The 20472-nt window shown below is 41.1% G+C and overlaps 2 protein-coding genes across 2 annotated transcripts in view; one reads left to right on the top strand and one right to left on the bottom strand.

Annotated features, from left to right (window-relative positions):
- Positions 1 to 20472, bottom strand: part of LOC145406681 (DBH-like monooxygenase protein 1) — a 588166-nt gene that overhangs the window by 462656 nt on the left and 105038 nt on the right. The window lies entirely within an intron of this gene.
- The window catches only part of LOC145406582 (DBH-like monooxygenase protein 1), a 32200-nt gene continuing 28329 nt past the window's right edge, over positions 16602 to 20472 (top strand). Inside the window, exon 1 of the mRNA XM_080277660.1 lies at positions 16602 to 16670. Within this exon, the coding sequence (XP_080133786.1) occupies positions 16618 to 16670 (53 nt within the window). The 5' untranslated portion in view covers positions 16602 to 16617. The remainder of the gene's footprint in view (positions 16671 to 20472) is intronic.

Here is a 20472-nt window from a genome sequence, read left to right as displayed (position 1 = left end):
CAGCTGGTGATCTACTGAGATCTTATAAGCTCTTACGAGCTTAGACATACGATGAGTTTAAGACGGAATTCCTAAAGAAATTTTCTGGAGGTATAAATTTCTTGCCAGGCATAATTCCAGAATTACATAAGACTGTGGATCCTATGAGGCAACATACCACAAACCCTATCTTAGGTGAAATAACAACAGATGTGTCCACAATTAAGAGAACACTCTTAACCACTATAGAGAACTCAAATTGGGTAACAGATGATGGGAAGATGTCACCAATGCATGTCGTCGACATCCTTGGTTATGTAGCTGCACTGTGTAAATTACCTGATATGGTATTAAAAATTGCTAAAACTGTCACATACACCCCAGGGATGTGTTTATTAGAGTTTATGAACGAGACAGAGATGAACTGTTGCAAAGCAGAGGTGAATGTAATATCACAACCCAGTACAGTACAACCAGAAAGAGAATTACCAACACAGTGGCAGCCATGAATACATCTAGCCCAAGCACAGAACAAAAACGATCGCGACCCGAAAACATACAAACCAAACAACAACTGACATCGAGGCAGCTATATCAAACACCAGGCCACAGGCAGCATCAAAAGTTTGCACGCAGTCCAAGCAGAAACCGTGCCACCGAAAATCCAAAATATGGAGAGTCATCTCGAGGGTCTCATTTGGGAGATAGGTGTACTCTATGTTGTTATTGTGTGAACCCTGGTCACACGAAATCTGAATGCTACATTAAGCTTAAGAAGGATCGAGACAAAGAAAAGGGGATGCAACCATATTGTAGAAAACACAAAAACACAGGACACTGGACATCATCATACTGTAAAACAGTTGAAAGGATAGTATCTGTTTTTAAGTCGGGGGAAGGGCATGCCACGACAAAAAACGACCATACATAAAGAAAACCAAGTCTAAAGTGCACACAGGAAGCATACTCGGAAACGAGTATATCTTGGTGCCCTCTTCCTGTATAGATCAAGACATTTCATTATGCTTGGATTCAGGCTCTGCAGTGAATTTAATAACAGGAATTAGAGAGGATTTTTAGAAATAAGAAGAAAGTAATTTTCGTGGAGGAATCTGATTTAGAGTTATATGCTGTAGATGGCAAACAAATAACCGTAAAGGGCATGATGCAATTAGACGTCAGTTTTATAGAGACTACGAGACAAATCTCCGCTATTTTCTATATAGTGCAGAACTTCGCAATTAGACCTAACATGTTACTGAATTTGAGAACTATGAGGAAAGAGAATATAGTTTTACTCCCACAAATGAATGGGATTCAACACGATAATGAATTCATAGAGGAATTTTCTCCAGAACTGTCATCCAACAATGGTAGAAAATCGAAGGGAGCTGGAACTATCAAACAACTGTTAGATCCTCGTCCCACACTGCCACAGGCTCCAACAGCAGCAGTTCAGTACAGGAAGAACGTTGCCCAATGAGTTGTTCTTCCAGTGGTCAGCGTTTATGTGTACAGTACACAGGATCAGCTCAGGCATCGTAAATAAACACTGGCTTCCTAAGTTCACTGTCTTCATTTTCCATAATTACTCTAAATGTTTTCTAACTTCTCTTCACTATTCTCACAAGCACTGAAGCTATACAAACTTTACTAACTGCAATTACACTTAATGCTTGACAACACTTCACTATTTTCACAAGTTCCAATGATATGCAAACTTCAATAAGTCTTCACTATTTGCCAACAACACTTCACTGTTTTCACAAGTACCGAAAATATACAAACTGCACTGACACTGCACTACACTCAAACTGAACTGAAAACCGACTGAACTTGCTCTAGTCTCTTCCCCATACTTATATAAGCTTACATTACTAGAGAAACTTCTAGCAAAAACTCGATGGGGCCACAGTTAATAGTTACCAACTAGGAGACGTCAAAACATGCCAGAGTTTTCTTACATTACATTACATTGTAATTTATTTGCATACAAACCCAAATCAAATTACACAATTTAACAAACAATCACACAAATAAAACATTACAGAGAAAAAGAGCACAAAAATTAATGCGTAACTTACGAAATAACTACGCTCACAAACAGCAGGCAAACTGGCAACTTTGACTCGTACCGAAGCTACGGTAAACAAAGGGAAATGTCGAGAAGCTTCTCGACTACCTAACTGACAAATCTCGCTTCTTAACTGTACCCCCTCTCTAGTCCTTTGTCGTCCCGACAACACTACACAATATATACAAACATAAACCTGCATCCTAACGAAACATCTAACTATACACAAAATAATCCTTCAATTTATTAGATCTTCATCTATGCCACTTCCAATGACATTCTTGCTGCTCCACACAGTCCACTCCTCCTGGAATGTCTTACTCCTCTTCCTGAGTCACTTTTTCTCAAGGGAAATTGTCACCATCCTCTTGCACTTCAGCTCCTTGGTCCTCAACATCCTCGGCTGCAGGAAAGCACAATTCCTCAGAGACGTCCCAGCTGTACTGTCCTGGCCCATGGTACTGCCACAGACGATTCACATGTACCACCTTTGGGCGAGACTTCCTGCCTCCCCGAATCTGATACGTTACGTCTGATAGGCGATCCGACACAGCGTAAGGCCCGTCCCATGGGCTCTGCAGCTTTGGTGACTGTCCCTTCTTTCGCTGAGGATTGTATAACCAAACTTGGTCACTATCCTTGAAGTTCACCTCACTTGCCCTGGCATCATACTTGGACTTCATCACCTCTCTTGAAAACTTGAGGGCTCCTCACACTTGATGTACCTCAGCCAACCTTTCCTGAAGGTGCTTCGCATAGCCGGTGGTGTTTGTAGGCAGCTCTTCATCAGGTGGTCTTCCCATTAACAAGTCAACAGGTCAGTGTAATTCGTGGCCCAACATCAGCTTTGCAGGGGTGTAGCTGGTAGACTCATGGGATACAGATCGATAGCCATCAGCAACACAGGTAATTTCTGGTCCCATTCTGTTTTGTCCCTCTATGCAGTACTTGGCCAGTTCTTGTCCCAGGGTCCAGTTGAATTTCTCCACCATCCCATCCGACTGTGGCCATAGTGGGGTTGTCCTGGTCTTCTTGATCTCCAATAAGTTGCAGCATTCACGGAACCTGGAAGACTCAAAGTTTATACCCTAGTCTGAATATAGCTCTTTTGGCATCCCAAAAAGACAGAAAAACTTGTCAACAAACACCTGAGCAACAGTCGCAGTCTCTTGGTCAGCGATAGCATAGGCTTTTGGTCACTTTGAGAAGTAGTCCATGGCAACACATATATACTGGTTCCCTCTTTCAGTGAGTGGCAGAGGTCCAGCAATGTCCACCGACTCTTTCCATCGGCACTTGGTACAGCTGGAGAGGGGCACAACCACGTTTCTTAGGCCCCTTCTTGCCACAATACACACCACAGGCCCAACACCACTCTTCAATGTCCTGACGCATGCCAATCCAGTAAAACCTCTGTCGCAGCCGGCTTAGAGTTTTCTTCACTTCCAGGTGCCCACTAGCGATCTGGTTATGGGACACATCCAAGATCTCGGAACTCATCTTCTTCAGAACCACCAGTTGCCAATACTTGCTGAGGCCATCAGGTGTCTCCCACTGACACTCCAGTAGCCTGCTGTTCAAACAAAGAAGGTCCCACTGATTCCAGTAACTCTTGGTCGCAGGGCTTAACCTGGAAACTTCTTCCCCGGAGGTCGCACAGTACTCTGCTGCAGCCACTCTAGCACTGATTGTATATCTGCATCCTCCATCTGCATCCTCTTCAGGTTTTCTGTATCTGATGCTGGCCCTGTCACAACCATACGGCGGCATTTATTGCAAAGATTCCCATTCCAACTGCACTCCTTGCCATCTGTTCTTCCGTCTTCTCGCACAGTATTCAACAAGGTTCTTCTGCATTTCTTCAGTGGTGGGGCTTCTTGGGAAATATTGGCTGGTTATTGCCTCTCGTCACCAGTCTTTGCTAATTTACCCTCATCCTTCTCATTTGGACACTCATGGCTGAAATGTCCCTCCTCACCACATGTCCAACACCCGTTTGTTGCAATCGTGGATTTCCTTGCACTATTCCATTCTTGCTTCTTCTTCCATTTGTAACAATCCACCTTCTTGTGGTCCAGCTTCCCGCAGAACCAGCAGCCTCCTCCAGTCTTCTCCTGTTCTCTCTTCCACTTATTGCAATCCACTTTCTGGTACTGGCTTTTCGCAGTACCAGCACCTTCCTTCAAAATTTTCCGCTTCACGTACCTGCACCTTTCTTGTCTTGGATCCTGCACTACGACCTGCCTGAAAGGTGGATGTATTGGATCTGACATAGGACTCAAATTCTAGAGCCATGGCTAGTGCTTCTTGCATGTTTCTTGGTTGTGCCTGCTTCACTTGCACTTTCGACTCTGCATTGCCAAGTGCATCGATGAACTAGTCCCTCAGAAGAATAGCCAATAGGTTAGGTGCTGTTCCAGGGTATGCCTTGTATGCCATACTCTCCAGGTCATGGGCAAGCTGCTGTAGGGATTCCCCTCGAGCCCATACACTGCTCCAGAATCTTGCTCTGTAAACCTCAGTCTGGTACATGGTCCCATATCTGCACTCCAACACTTCTACTGAGGACTGATAACTGTTCCACTCCATCACTGACATCTGGCCCAGGATTTCCACTGTGGCACCTTTAAAGCTGGTAGCAAGCTGTACTGCCCTCTGCCTATCATCCCAACCATTCTGATCCGCAAGTAACTCAAACCGTGCACGGTAAGCTTCCGAAGATACTCTACCATCAAATTCCTGGGGTTTCTTTTTACCTGGACCCCCATTATAGCCATGCACTTCATTAGTTTGGGTCATAAAAACTGAAGCATCATAATTAAGTCCAGGTCTTAAATCTCCTACATTCTGATTATACTGTACAACCCTGTAATACTACTTTTAGATGCCTGGGATCCATCAAGATTCACCATACGCTGTCCATTCTTTTCATATGATCCCTGTACACTAACCTGAGGCTCAGCAGTGCAATATTTCTCTATTGCCTCAATTTTCTCACTAATTATCTTCACATGGTCCACTGCATGCTTCAGCTGGTTATCTACATGCTGTCTGCGCTCCATCACTATTCCCTCGCTAATCTTCAGCTGGTTCTCTACATGCTTCACCTGGTTATCTAGATGCTGTCTGAACTCCATCATCTTATTGCTTACCTCACACTTCTGCTGCTGTAGCGCAGCATATACTTCCTTCTTCAACTCCTGCTGCTCTTCCTTCATTTCCGCCATGAAAGCGTCCAGCTGTCCTTGTATCCTTAATTGTAATTCCCACTGTTGCTCCTGTAATGTCTCCTGAAGCTGTTCATATCGTTCTTTCTGTTCTTCATTCTGTGCCTGTAACTGTTGTTTGAGTTCTTTCTGTCCCTCATTCTGTGCCTGCGGTTGTACACTTTGTGCTTGTAACTGTTCTTTAAGTTCTTCGTGTCCTTCATTTTGTGCCTGCAGTTGTACACTTTGCGCTTGCGACAGTTCTTTAAGTTCTTTCTTTTGTGCCTGAAATTGTTCACTTTGGGCCTGTAATTGTTCTTGGAGTTCTTTCTTTGATGCTTGTAATAGTTTCACAATTGGAACCAGGGACACATCCTCCTCCTGCTCACCTCGGGATCTTGTCTGCACACATCCTGCATCCATGTCGAAGGTTAGCCTCATTGCAGCCCTGAATAATTCACACTTCTGACACCTTGGTTACGTCCTCGTCCCATACTGCCACAGGCTTCAACAGCAGTAGTTCAGTACTGGAAGAACATTGCCCAGTGAGCTGTGCTTCCAGTGGTCAGCCTTTAGGTGTACAGTACACAGGATCAGCTCAGGCATCATAAATGAACACTGGCTTCTTTAGTTCACTGTCTTTATTTTCCAAATAATTACACTTAAAGCTTTCCAATTTCACTTCACTATTCTCACATGCACTGGAGCTATACAAACTTTACTAACTGCAAATACAATTAATGCTTGGCAAGATTTTACTCTTGTCACAAGTTCTGATGATATACAAGCATCAGTAACTCTTCACTATTTGCCAACAACACTTCACTGTTTTCACAAGTACCAAAAATATACAAACTGCACTGACACAGCACTACACTCAAACTGAATTGAAAACCGACTGAACTTCCTCTGGTCTCTTCCCGAACCTTATATAAGCTAACATTACTCGAGAAATTTCTAGTACAAACTCGACGGGGCCACAGTTAATAATTACCAACTAGGAGGCATCAAAACATGCCAGAGTTTTCTTACATTACATCACACTGTAAATTATTTAGAATACAAACCCAAATCAAATTGCACAATTTAACAAACAATCGTATAAATAAAACATCATAGAAAAAAAGAGCACAAAAATTAATGCAAAACTTACGAAATAACTACGCTCACAAACAACATGCAAACTGGCAACTCTGACTCACACCGAAGCTACGGTAAGCAGCAGGAAATGTCGAGAAGCTCCTTGACTACCTAACTGGTAAATCTCACTTCTTAACACAACTAAACAGAACTACTCAGTCTGACGAGGGTACACATGCACTCACACCATCCCTCCCCTCCCCCCCCCCCATCCCCTTTGCCCAGGGACCGAGGTGACAGTAAACCCCCAACATTAGTCCCCGCACATCTCATCAACGATGATGTAGCTTCCGCCTAATTCATATACGAAAGTCACCATAAAGGGTAAATTGAAGAATGGTACTGTTCTTGTCTTAAAAGAATTATGTAAAGTGAAAGGATTCACAGTGGAAAACGCCTTATGTCAGGTGAATAACAATGGGGAAACTCATGTGTTCCTAATTAATCAGGTGAATGGAGATGTGCAGATAAGAAGGGGACTTGTATATGCAATTTAGAGACATGTCCTGCTCCTATATGGGAAATAACTATAGCTGGAACTTCAAGTGAGATAAAATCAGTGGACAGAGAATGCATAAAGGAGAGTTTCATTCACTCAGGAAATTTTGATGTGGAAAAAGATCTACTAGATTAATTACAAAAACACCGACAAACTGTACCATTAACTGGAGAATAATTAGGGTGTACTAACGTGATTAAACACAAGATTAACGTACACCAGGACACACAACCAATATAAGTACCAGCCTATAGAGTAGCACACTCACAACATACCTTTGCAAATCAGTATGTTGATGAAATGCTAAAACTGGGTATTATTGAGCCATCAGTCTCCCCGTGGAATGCCCGATTATTTTTCGTGCCTAAACGACACAGAGAAATGAGTGCGGTAGTAGATTACTGTAAATTAAACCAACACACAATCCCAGACCGGTTCCCTGTGCCATTGTTAAGTGACGTCTTGCAGAGTATTGGACCAGAAAATAATGTATTTTCCACAATCAATTTGCTTAATTGCTATTACCAAATATCCACTGATCAAGAGGCACGCAGATACACTGTTTTCTTCACAAATACAGGACATCACCAATATACACAAATAACGATGGAGTTAAGGACAGCGCCAGGCACATTCCAACGATTAATGAATTATGTATTGTCTTAAATGCTAGGAAATGGAATATTTGTCTATTTGGAAGACATCATAATTGCAGCACAAACAATAGACGAACACCTACAGAAATTAGACCAGTTCCTACACAAGTTAGCCAATGCTAGTTTGAAAATTAAGTTGTCTAAATGCAAATTTTGCTTTAAGGAAATAAAATTCTTTGGTCACAGACTAGATGCAGAGGGGATCCACACGTCTGAGGACAAAATACAGGCAGTAAAGGATTTCCCTGAACCCACAAATGTAGATGAAGTGAGAAAATTTTTAGGTCTGGCGGGCTATTACAGACCTTTCGTAATTCAATTCTCTCATATAGCAGAACCATTATTCCATCTACCGAAAAAAGATGCAGTATTCCAGTGAGGAGAAGAACAAAAATTAGCATTTAATGAATTAAAATATAAACTTACAGGTGTACCTTGCTTGGCCGATCCTTATTTCACAAAACCACTTTTCTTTCCGTTATAGGTGGCTTTACATTGAGTGACAAGCCAAATGGTTTCCTGTAAGCCAAGAAACCATTTACAACGCTGGGTGGTAACCATATAACCAACCATACGTGCTCCCTACGTGTCAAGTGGGTTGGTGGAGGGTTAGTGCCCCTCCCTGTAAAACAAATAACTCAAGAGTCAAATGGCCACCCCGTACGGGATTATGGCGTCTGGCAATAGATAGATAGATAGATTTATAATTTGCACAGATGCATCTCCTAAAGGATTAGGGGCCGTTTTGATGCAAGAAGATAAGCTTGGAAAAAAAATCAACCAACTGCATTCGCTAGCAGACAAATAAAAGGTGCAGAAAAAAATTACTGCACTATAGACCTTGAGGCACTTGCAGTGGTCTTTGCATTACAGAACTTTCGAGATTTGGTATATGGTTATGAAATTCACCTATTCACCGACCATAAATCGCTCATGGGCGTGTTCCAAGAAAAACTCTATGGGAGGAGAGCAAGATGGAAATGTACAGTTGAAAACTATAATGTACATTAGGGTTATAACTTTTTTACAACCTTACGTTCCTGTACCTCAAGTCGATGAACTTTTGCTTAAAGACAAAGGAAAAATCCCTTATTCTTCTCAGTAAAAACAAAAAAAAAGTCACCCCGAAATTTTAAAAATTCGATTTTTGAGGGTGTACATTACATGTACAATAACAATAAAAATAATAAAAAAAGAGCTTATACAAATGCATTAACACTTAAAATCACTGTTTATTACCTAGAATAAATCTAAGTTGCAGTTTAGCATTTTTACCGGGCTAATGTATGGCCCGGCCTGCACTATAGGTGCAGGAAATCTACGAACGAATGAACGTTCGGCTTTGTTTCTGCAGGCAGCATAAAGTTCCTGCATCACTTTGATTGCATATTCTGCACACTGATTACTTCTTGGTATCTTGAGTAAGGATGGCACCTGCTTCTAGTGATTCTGCAATGAGTTTAGTGTTTTTTTGTGTTTCAGTATTTCTGACAAGTTCTAGAATACAATTTCATTTTACAACAGATTAGTAAACAAGAACACTGCCCATTCTTACTAAATGAATCAGCATATCTTCTCCAAAGCCTTCCTTTTTGTAGGTATAGAAATGAATGCAAGGATATCGAGAATTGCTCTTGAATTCCACCTTGCGTTACTGATATTTGGAATTTTGTGAAAGTTAATCAAAGGAAAATGCCCTTTTTCTTCAAAGAATCTAAACACCCGTGTTAAATGGTACAAAAACTTCAAGTCATCTCTCCATCCTGACTTATCGAGGATCTTTTCTGTTCCATTAACAAATTGTGATTTTTGTTTTTCATAATTCTTTAGTTGAGACACAAATGGATATTCGATGTTTGGAGAATTGGTGTTAGCGCCAAGTTCTTCGTCCATCTCCAAACGGAGAATCCTGTCCAGAATGTGATGCTGATAACCAATATACTGCGGTTTGTTGAAACACTGATTCGAGAACATTTGTTGTAATCTGAAAACAACTCCACTTTTTTCCCCAGTGTTAAAGCTAGTTGTATCAGCAAATGATCATTTTTATTGCATGCCATAAGTTGTATTCATCAATAACTTGTGCAGTTCCTTCAACAATAGTTTCAGCCTTGCCATTTTCCAAATGAAATGCATCCAATTTTATTTCGGTTCTTTCATTTTTAAGTAGTACTACCTGGTACTCATTTGCATCAGCCCGCATTCCAACGAAATGTAAAGACCATGTTTCCAATTGTAACTTTTCAATCATTTTCTCCTTCATTGTAGCAGCCTCTTTGTATATTGACTTGTAAATTGTTGCTTGACTTGGAGCCAAAATGTCAATACCATCATGTGACAATTGTTTGCATATTTTAGCAGCTTTATTTGTCGATACTCCAGCGTATGTCGCTGTCAGTTGCAACATTACTTTTGTTGTGTTGTCTGGTTGGTGGATGATTAGTCTCATCTTCATCCTTATATTTGATGTCATCAGATTCAGTGCAATTAGCACTAGATGAAAGATCACAAGATGTTGATGGTAATATAGGTTCATCAGGCAGTTTTTGTCTTTTTGAAGGGTGAATGGTTTCCTTACTTGCAACTTGACCTGTTGAGTACCCCACTTCTCCTTTGCTTTGCACTTGTAGGTGGTAGAGTTGTTTATCTTCAGTGCATAACCATTGACCATTTATTTTTGTGATATCAAAAAGTTTATTTAGGGCATTATGTTTTCCGCTCTTGACACATTCATCGTAAGATTTTAGCACCTTGTCAAGCTTTGTTGTACTGCTTGATCTGACACATGTGGAAAGTTCAACTTATTCTCCCATAATTTTGTAACTTCTATGGAAATTTCGACTATTTGTTCATTTCTTAATTTGATATTTGCTCCAAGAAACTAGTAACGAACCAACAACTTGCATTTGGTTTGGCATTCTGCATTTTTCTTCTTATGAAGATACATCTAAAGGTACAATTCCTCTTTTTCTATGTGACTGCTGGAACCGCACCATATTATTGGTCCAGACATCCTTGTTTTTCTGTACGCTAGTATCACTTCTTTTGTGCGACATCATGCTTATCTGAAAAACAAAAATATTTACTATATAACAGTAACACACTGAGTAACTATCATGCTGACTGTTCACCTGCAAATTGTGAAGATAACCATTAGATGCTGAAAACTGCATCCCGTTTTATAATATTTAGATTATTATACAATGTTCTAAACAATGTTAAACCATACTAGAACGTTACAAACTTCTAGAAAGTTCTAGACAGTTCTAAAATCTTCTGTGCAAGTCTATAGTGTTACGAAAAATATATATATAAAGAATAAAAAATGTGATAAAACTTGCGTGTGGTAATGTCTAATATATGGTAATCCATTTTTTATTTGGAGGTGACCTTTTTTTTTTTTTTAATGAGAGAAATAAGGGCTTTTTTCTTTGTTTTTAAACAAAATTCATCAATTTATGATACAGGCCACCTTTTCTTTAAAAAAAAAAAAAAATCATAAAGTCATAACCCTAACCCTGGAGTACTATTTTTTTTTTTTTTTAACAAAATCACTGAAAGTGGGTATATTATACCAGACATTGGAAAATAGGGGAAAAAATAGTAAATATGCATATCTACTCAAATTAACAATTACTCACTAAAGTTAATGCACCTTACTATTATTAAGCCTAATTTTAATTCTTAACTCATACAGATAAGGTACGAATTTAGGAGAACAAAAAATCTTGAAAAAGCAAAAAAAAAAAAAAAATCAAACATTTGAGAAGTTTTTGGAAAAATTTCACAAAAAAAAAAAAAAATGGCACCATCAATATCAACCAAACTTCCCCAAACCCTTCCCAGGTATTCTGCCTCTGCTCACAGGGGGTCACCAGTACCCAGTCCATGCACAAACTGTAGGGAAGAGAGGTGGCCATAACACTGAACTTGGGTATATCACATGATCATAGAAAACTCCAGGGTGCAGAGCGGAGTGACATGACCTACATCAGTCAGGGCTCGGGACAGACAGAAGCTACTGAGGATACCAGATGCCTGCCTCCACAGTAACACCGCATAATGCGCATGACGTCATGGCACTTGGGTATAGTATACCCATGTTCAGTGTTCTAGGGCTAATGTACATATTCACTCCATCCATGGCAAAATAAATTTAGTCGCCGATGCACTATCTAGGAACCCGACGACAATTCATGTCGCGACATTAGGTCTCGAGGAAAACATCCCAAACTATGATGAAATCTCAAAAGCACAGAGACTTGATCCAACATGGTCTAAAGTTATATACAGGCTGGAAAGTGGTGAGGACATACAAGTACCCAAGCTACATATACCACTCGAACAATTCGCAGTAGTCAATAATGCCTTATATAGGATCAACTCAGGACAACCAAACCATAGAAAAATTAATAAACAATTAGTGGTACCTAATGAAATGATACCTCACGTATTAAGGATGATACACGATAGTCCACATGCAGGACATCCTGGCAGGGACAGGACGGTTAGACAAGCCCGGATGTTATACTACTGGCTATGGTTACGAAAAGATATATACAATAATATAGATGGCTGTGAGTCATGTGCGAGGCACAAAGGCTACTTGTTAACACTTGCACCTATAGGGAAATATCCTGTACCTAACCAACCATGGGACGTTGTCGCGGTTGACTTATTTAAGTTACCCTTACTTTACAATAATAATTAATATCTCTTCTTTGCTACAGATCATTTCTCAAGAAGTGTGACTTTAGTCCCAATTAAGGATAAGACAGCAGAAACAGTGGCAAGATCAATCATAAATAACGTCATAATATTATGTAGGTTCACTACCCCGAATGTATTAATATGTGATAATGGAGGTGAATTTAATCCTGAAATCTTGCAGGACCCTAAAATATCATAACACAGTGCATAATAGCTAGTAAAGTATATATGTAATATGGAGGTAAGATGAAAGTTATGCCTAGGGCGAAAGGAAATAACGTTCGCACATTCTCAGTTAGGAATATCAAAACACAGCAAAGTGTGACGCTGGATGGCAAGTCCCCAGGCTCGGGAAGGTTCCACACACCCGTGCCCTTACACGTGACACAACCAGCCATTTACAGGAGAACTGGGAGAACCAGGTTAGAAGGGGTTTAGGAGAGGACAGAGACACGGCGAGGACAGGAGGAAGGAGCGCGCGTGGTTAGCCAGTATAAAACCGCTCTCACCTCAGTACTGCTCTTGTGAGATACTATTACTCACCTCAGCATTACTCTTGAGATATTCCCTTTGAAGAAAATAAACTGCAATCAAACCCCAGACGCATCTTTATTTTTCTCCTGCCATCTATGACAAGTACAACTAACATTCTCTCTTTTCGTAAAATCCCTACAAATCAACACACTGTTACAATAGCTCGGCGACGACTACGATATATTACATTTACAGTCACGATCTTTATTGCTAAACCTCCACTAGCGCATTTACTTTGGCCTGATAAATATCCCTAACTTCTTTTAGCTCGGTTGATGGCCAAGGGGGTTAATCTGTCTAGTGACCAAGGAGACTCATCCCTGTCTCATAGCCTTGACTCTGTGAATTTCATACAACCACTACTTAGTATTCAAGGTGTGAAAATGACTCAGCTCCATCAGATGAACAAAAAATAAAAGCGACTGCAGTATAACGGCTTTGACCTGTCTTGAGATTCTGAGGACGCCAAATTACAAGGCCAATATTATAAAACTCTGCCCAGATTTCACAGTCATGCCACGTGGCTGGTGGCTGGCATATATTGTAACACACTGACGTCACAGCTGCATGATCTCACACTGGACAGAGGTTGTTTTTAGATGACAATATCCAAGGTCACTTCTCAAGGCCTTGGTAATATCTCTGCAAAACCCGACCACAGTGACGCGCATATAATCACTCAGTGAGCTGTATTAACGGAATACAATTATCGCTTCATGACCTTCTCCTTATTTACTCTTTCTCCCGTTCTTATTAATAATCTCTATTCCTCCGTTCTTCTTCGCGTCCTCCTCCTCCTCTTCCTCCTCGTCCCCATCCACCTCCTCTTCCTCGTCCTCCTCTATCATCACCATCACCATCGTCAGCTTCTTTTCATGAACCTCCAATGTTTTGTACCTATTTATAGGTCAACTGTATAATGTTACACCTTTCTCCTCTCCCTTCCAGTGTTCTAGGAAATGCGAATCAAACCACAACCCAAGTGCTAGGCAGCAAGATCTCAACGCCACTACAGCCTGATATTCCAGCCCCTCACGCCTTCTCCCTTCAACCCATTCACCCCGAGAACGATATTTATATTTAATTGTATCTACCTATTGACGATTTTTTTTTTTTTTTCAGCTTAAGAGATGCTTTTCGAAGTGGACGGGATGGACAGCCCGCATTCCCGTCTGTTAACGAAGCTCCCTAGAACCTCTTCCTAAGCGAATTGTTTGGGTTATAATACGTTACTATCCTCTTACGTTTTGCTTAAATCATTCTAATATCGTCATACTCTGCATAACCAAGATACAAAGTGATATTAACCAGCCAGATCCAAAAATAAATCGCTGAGAAGGAGGTGCTAGGGAGCTTCCTTGAACTACGAGAATACGGGACATGAGGGTCTTCCTGATTTTAGTAAGTTCGTTTGGTGTTGTCAAGAATGAACAAAAAAATATATATCATCGGGCTGAAGGGCCAATCGCCATATAAAAGAAGCGGGGAATACGTGGGTAATCCCTTTTCTTCCCCCCCATCCTTGGCAAGAAAGAAAACGTATAGGGGTGTGTACATCATTACATTATAAACTTACATAGTGATATAGTCTGTTCGTTTTAAGTTGGCCTATAATTGCCATCTCTCCGTCTTGATTAGCTGATCTGTAACAGGAGATTAGCACTTTAATATGATGCTAGTCACGAAAAAGTTCCATGAAAAGGATGTAGAGCCGTAGCACTGTCTTTTTCTGCCACTGACCCACGAGAGATAATTTGCATAGGACGAAAATTTGGGCCAAGTTAAAATGAATGAACTTTACCAACACTGACTGATGGTTCTTGACAAAATGGCTAAAAAAAATTCAAACTTAGCCTGAACCAGCCATGTAATATAAACACCCACACACACCCACACACACACACACACACACACACACACACACACACACACACACACACACACACACACACACACACACACACACACACACACACACACACACACACACACGTAGCTAAATCAATCGGCTACATCCTCATGAAACTTAATGTGTTCATTTTTCTTTTAATAGAGAGTAATTCCGGAGGTTTTAAAGGCGCGTAAGCAGAACTGTGAGAGCGGAGGGTGGGGGAAGTTCCAGTAAGTAAATTAATATCCTCATCTCAGAACTTTGATACGGAGAGAGAGAGAGAGAGAGAGAGAGAGAGAGAGAGAGAGAGAGAGAGAGAATGACTTTACGAAAATATTTTTTAACCGTCCCCTCCCCTCGGGTATTGTTATCACTCGGATTTTTCTGTCTGTCTGTCTGTCAACAATTTTAAGCGAAAACTACTGGAGCGATTATGACTAAAATTACAGGGATGCAGGGCTATGACCTTCTTATCACTTGATTAAATTTTGGGCCAAATTTGGCCAAGGCCGAGGATGTAGGCCCCAAAAATGAATAAGAAAAAAAATCGTTTTTTCGCCATAACTCCTTTCAACACAAGTCAAGAGTGAGAGCAGTGGAAATGAGTTATTTAAGAGGAGCCTGTGGAGTCACATGGAGAGACAGGCTGACGAATGAGGATATAAAGGAGCGTTGTGGTGTGGATGTGGATGTGATAGGAAGCGTTATGAGGAACACACTGAGGTGGTTTGGCCATGTGGAGAGGATGGAGGGTGAAAGACTGACGAAGAGAGTGTATGTGAGTGAGGTGGAGGGGGGAAGAGGGAGGGGGAGGCCGAGGATGAGATGGAGGGATGGGGTGGAGAGGTATATGAGAGAGGGGGGTGTGAGTTGGGAGCAGGGCAGTGAAATGGCGGGGGACAGGGCGACTTGGAGGCGATTTGTTTGTGGCCACCCCAAACGGGATTGAGGCGTCTGGCAATAGATAGATAGATAAATAGACTCCTTTCAAATTCGTCATTTCGACATGAATCTAAAACCTAAATGTGCATCTTTCAAATCTACATCCTATAACATGCATGATTACATCAGGGGGATCACCCCGCCAGCTAGCGGTAGGGAGGTCAATGTCAGGTGGGTCGACCCTAATATTGTAAATTGGCATAAAATCGTCAATTTTCACCCTATTTACTCGAAACTTATATGTGACATCTTTGACTAGAAATCCTGTTGTGTTTATACGTTAGCACTAAAATGACTGTCAGAGACGGGTTTGCTGTGCCTTGGCACCGCTTCCTGTTTAATACTTGAAGGGTTATGTCGAAATATAGTTATTACATGCTGAATATTATGCCCACTGGGAAGCATGGTAAGAGGGTTTACAGGCAGTCGAAGAAGAAGCTGATGATGATGATGATGATGATGATGATGATGATGATGAAAATATACAGCTACGCCTCCATTTCGTGTGGTGTATGAGTGGAGGCAGTGGCGGGAGGCCTGGGTTCTGGCAGGGTCAGTGGAATGATAGACAAATTGTGTCCCTGGAGAAACTGTAGCCACAGAGAAGCTTAATCCATTTCTTCGATAAAAACAAGTCCTCGTGAGAGTTTATAATTTTTCGGAAATGATTTTGCGTTGTATTTTTTTTTTTCGCATTAATATTCATTCTTGTTTTGTTGTAAAGTGCTCTGTGGCTGTATGAATGAGGAATGTAAACAGGGATTCTCAAACGAAAGTTTGGATCAAGACAGTTTACGACTGTGTGTGTGTGTGTGTGTGTGTGTGTGTGTGTGTGTGTGTGTGTGTGTGTGTGTGTGTGTGTGTGTGTGTGTGTGTGTGTGTGTGTGTGTGTGTGTGTGTGTGTGTGTGTGTGTGTGTGTGTGTGTGTATGCGAGCACTCAACATGCGGCCGGTGCTCGGCAAGGCACAGTAGAGCGAAGCCCGGGATGGCAGGCGGTGGTGGTGCAGTGTTCACTCCCTCCTCCTTACCAGGATTAAGGTAACCACTGTATTTTATGTAACGGCTGAGAAAGTGAAAGAAAAATGAGAGACTAAATGAAAATGGATGATAGAATACGAGGGTATTACACTATAAGTAATCAAAGTCAGCCTGTAATATTCCAGTGTAGGACATAAACCTGTCCCACACGTTCACTTATCCCAGTTTTATGCTGTTTGTTTCCTGTCCAGAATCCCAAGATCTCTAACGAGTTTTCTGTCTTCATCGCTTACTCTTTTAATTTTATCTGGGATCCTGTATCTCCTGTAGTTATTTTATATTTCATTACACCATCTAGTTGCTGGTCTTGCTCTTGGTCTTCTTGAATTAGTTGTTACCAAGTTTGTTGCTTTAATTGTCCATATGTTGTGTCTTCTACAAATATTTCCCGCTCACTGCCTTTTCTTCTTTTTAATTTATTTTATCACGTCCTTTACTTCAGCTCGTTCTCTAATTCAAGCTGATTCTTTCCTCTCTCTCTGGTGACATAGGGACAGCCAGATTTAGGAGTGGGCAAAGTGGGCAGCTGCCCAGGGGCCTCCACAACCTGGGGGCCTCCACACATTCAATGTGATTTTATTATCAGTTATTATTATTATTATTATTATTATTATTATTATTATTGTTGTTGTTGTTGTTGTTATTATTATTACTTTAAATATTTGTGTAAGGACAGAAATAAAAATTTTGAGTTTACCTTTATCGATTTTATTAAGGAAAACTACCACCAGTCCAGAGGTCCGGAAAGAAAGCATATCATATAGTTACCCCTTAAACCTTGAAAACTTGAAGTTTTCTATGAAACATTTTATTTTTTGTCTATCTCTATCTATCTATCTATCTATCTATAGCCCGACGCCCTAATCCCGCAAAGGGTGGCCGCAGACAAAACGCCTCCAAATCACTATGTCACCCACCATTTGACTACCCTCCCCCCAACTCACCCCTCCCCTCATATACCTCTCAGCTCCATCCCTCCACCTCATCCTCGGTCTACCTCTCCCTCTCCCTCCCTCCACCTCACCTACATACACCCTCTTAGTCAGTCTTTCATTCTCCATTCTCTTCACATGTCCAAACCACCTCAGTGTATTTCTCCTAATCTTCTCAACCACATCCACATCCACCCCACAGCGTTCCTTCACTTCTTCATTCGTCAACCTGTCCCTCCACGTCACTCCACATGCTCCTCTCAAGTAACTCATTTCCACTGCTCTCACTCTTGACTTGTTCCCCTCTTGCAAGGTCCATGCCTCGCTTCCATACGTCAGGATAGGGATCACAATACTATCATGCAGTGACTTCTTAACTTCCATACTCACCTCCCTATTTCTCATCACTGCTTTCAGTGTACCAACAACCTTCCTTCCCTGCTGTACCCTTTCACGCACTTCATCCCCCAAAGTTCCATCCTTACTCATCACACTACCCAAGTACTTGAATGCACTCACATTCTCCATATCCTCACCATCCAACCTCACTGCACACTCTGTGACTTCATTCCTCTCAAACACCATAACTTTACTTTTGTTTACATTAACTTTCAGCTTCCTCCTCCTACACACTGTCCCAAATTCATTCACCAAACCTTGCAACTCCCATTCATCTTCACTCAACAGTACTGTATCATCAGCAAACAGCAGCACCGGAAGCTTCCAAATCTCACCCTCATTCATTAGAGCCACCCCCACATCCACTGCCCTACCCTGCACCTCCTTTACAACCCCATCCAAGTATATATTAAACAGCCATGGAGACATCACACAACCCTGTTTCAGTCCCACATTGAGATCAAAGAACTCACTCAGCTCACCATCCACTCGCACCGTAGCCCTAGCTCCCTCGTACATACTCAGATTCAACTGACTCTGTGTCGCTTAGGCTATATTAGACTGGTACTTTCACTGTAATATTTTATATATTTATAAACTGCTTGGAACATGAACAAATATGAGAATTTCAATTAGAAATATATATATATATATATATATATATATATATATATATATATATATATATATATATATATACATTTATTTATTTATTTCCCTTATCGAATACCCCGGAACGTATTCTTGTCCCATTGTTTGTTGACAAATTCAGAGGGAATCGCAGGTGAGTTTGAGTTAATTTCAGAAATTCGGATATATTTGGAATATGTTATTGGTTTCAGTGACTGTTTCTATGGTTAACTAATATAACAAAGTCACTTGTGGTATTAGTAGATGAAAAGGAGACACCGAGGGTGAAGGTCTGGGGAAAAAAATGATTATTTCTTATATTCAACAGCCTAACTTGTGTTACTTGATGCCATTTCGTAGTTGCAAGGTTTGGTGAATGAATTTGGGACAGTGTGTAGGAGGAGGAAGCTGAAAGTTAATGTAAACAAAAGTAAAGTTATGGTGTTTGAGAGGAAGGAAGTCACAGAGTGTGCAGTGAGGTTGGATGGTGAGGATATGGAGAATGTGAGTGCATTCAAGTACTTGGGTAGTGTGATGAGTAAGGATGGAACTTTGGGGGATGAAGTACGTGAAAGGGTACAGCAGGGAAGAAAGGTTGTTGGTACACTGAAAGCAGTGATGAGAAATAGGGAGGTGAGTATGGAAGTTAAGAAGTCACTGCACGATGGTATTGTGATCCCTACCCTGACTTACAGAAGCGAGGCGTGGACCTTGCAAGAGGGGAACAAGTCAAGAGTGAGAGCAGTGGAAATGAGTTACTTGAGAGGAGCATGTGGAGTGACGTGGAGGGACAGGTTGACGAATGAAGAGGTGAAGGAACGTTGTGGGGTAGATGTGGATGTGGTTGAAAAGATTAGGAGAAATACACTGAGGTGGTTTGGACATGTGGAGAGAATGGAGAATGAAAGACTGACTAAGAGGGTGTATGTAGGTGAGGTGGAGGGAGGGAGAGGGAGGGGTAGACCGAGGATGAGGTGGAGGGATGGAGTTGAGAGGTATATGAGGGAGGGGGGGGTGAGTTGGGGGGAGGGGAGTCAAATGGTGGGTGACAGAGTGACTTGGAGGCGTTTTGTTTGCGGCCACCCTTTGCGGGATTAGGGCGTCGGGCTATAGATAGATAGATAGGTCTAGCTTAGCTTAGCCAGCCTACATTTACCCCATCTTCACCCAATTTCTAGAAGACGAAGAAGGTGAGAGAGGGAGGGCACATTTCCTTTACAAACTGTTGATGGGCAAGAAGGTTGCAGATACGAAGTACACTTCCAAATGTCGAGATAATGCTACGGATGTACTCGGTGCTCATAGTCACAAACTGTTCTGGTAAACGTTCATTCAGTAAAATGAAGTTTATTAACAACAGACTTCCTACTGCAATGTGTCATGATAGGCTCAGTCATCTCGCCTTGATGGGTATTGAGTATGACATTTTCAGAGAGATTGAGCTCGACAGGCTGATCAGAGACTTTGCAAGGGTCAAGTCTCGTAAAGTGCCTGGTTTGTATATGCAGGTAGCCTACTGTACATTTTTCAATTGTCTTTCAGTAACTGATCAGCTTCTGTCTGAGTTAATTGGATCAGTGGTTGTAGGCAGTTATATTTAGTATTTACTAAAATTCTGTTTTATAAATTATTCATAATTTTGTTCGTATGTTGTCAAATTCAACAAATTGTATATTTGTTTTACTAGTTTGAATATAAACCTTCAACTTTAATAATACTTTATAAAGAATTTACTTGACCTTACATTTACAAACCTGGCTAACTTTATTGTATATAAACTATGGCGCATAGGTCTGTGACCACCATAGTTGAGGTGCTCTATTAGGATGTAATACATATAT

This window comes from Coenobita brevimanus, chromosome 71 (genome assembly GCF_032717465.1).
Source record: "Coenobita brevimanus isolate Jiangsu-jjx chromosome 71, ASM3271746v2, whole genome shotgun sequence".
NCBI lineage: Eukaryota > Metazoa > Arthropoda > Malacostraca > Decapoda > Coenobitidae > Coenobita > Coenobita brevimanus.
The sequence above is the reverse complement of the archived record's forward strand: the minus strand, read 5'-3'. Positions and strand labels throughout refer to the sequence as shown.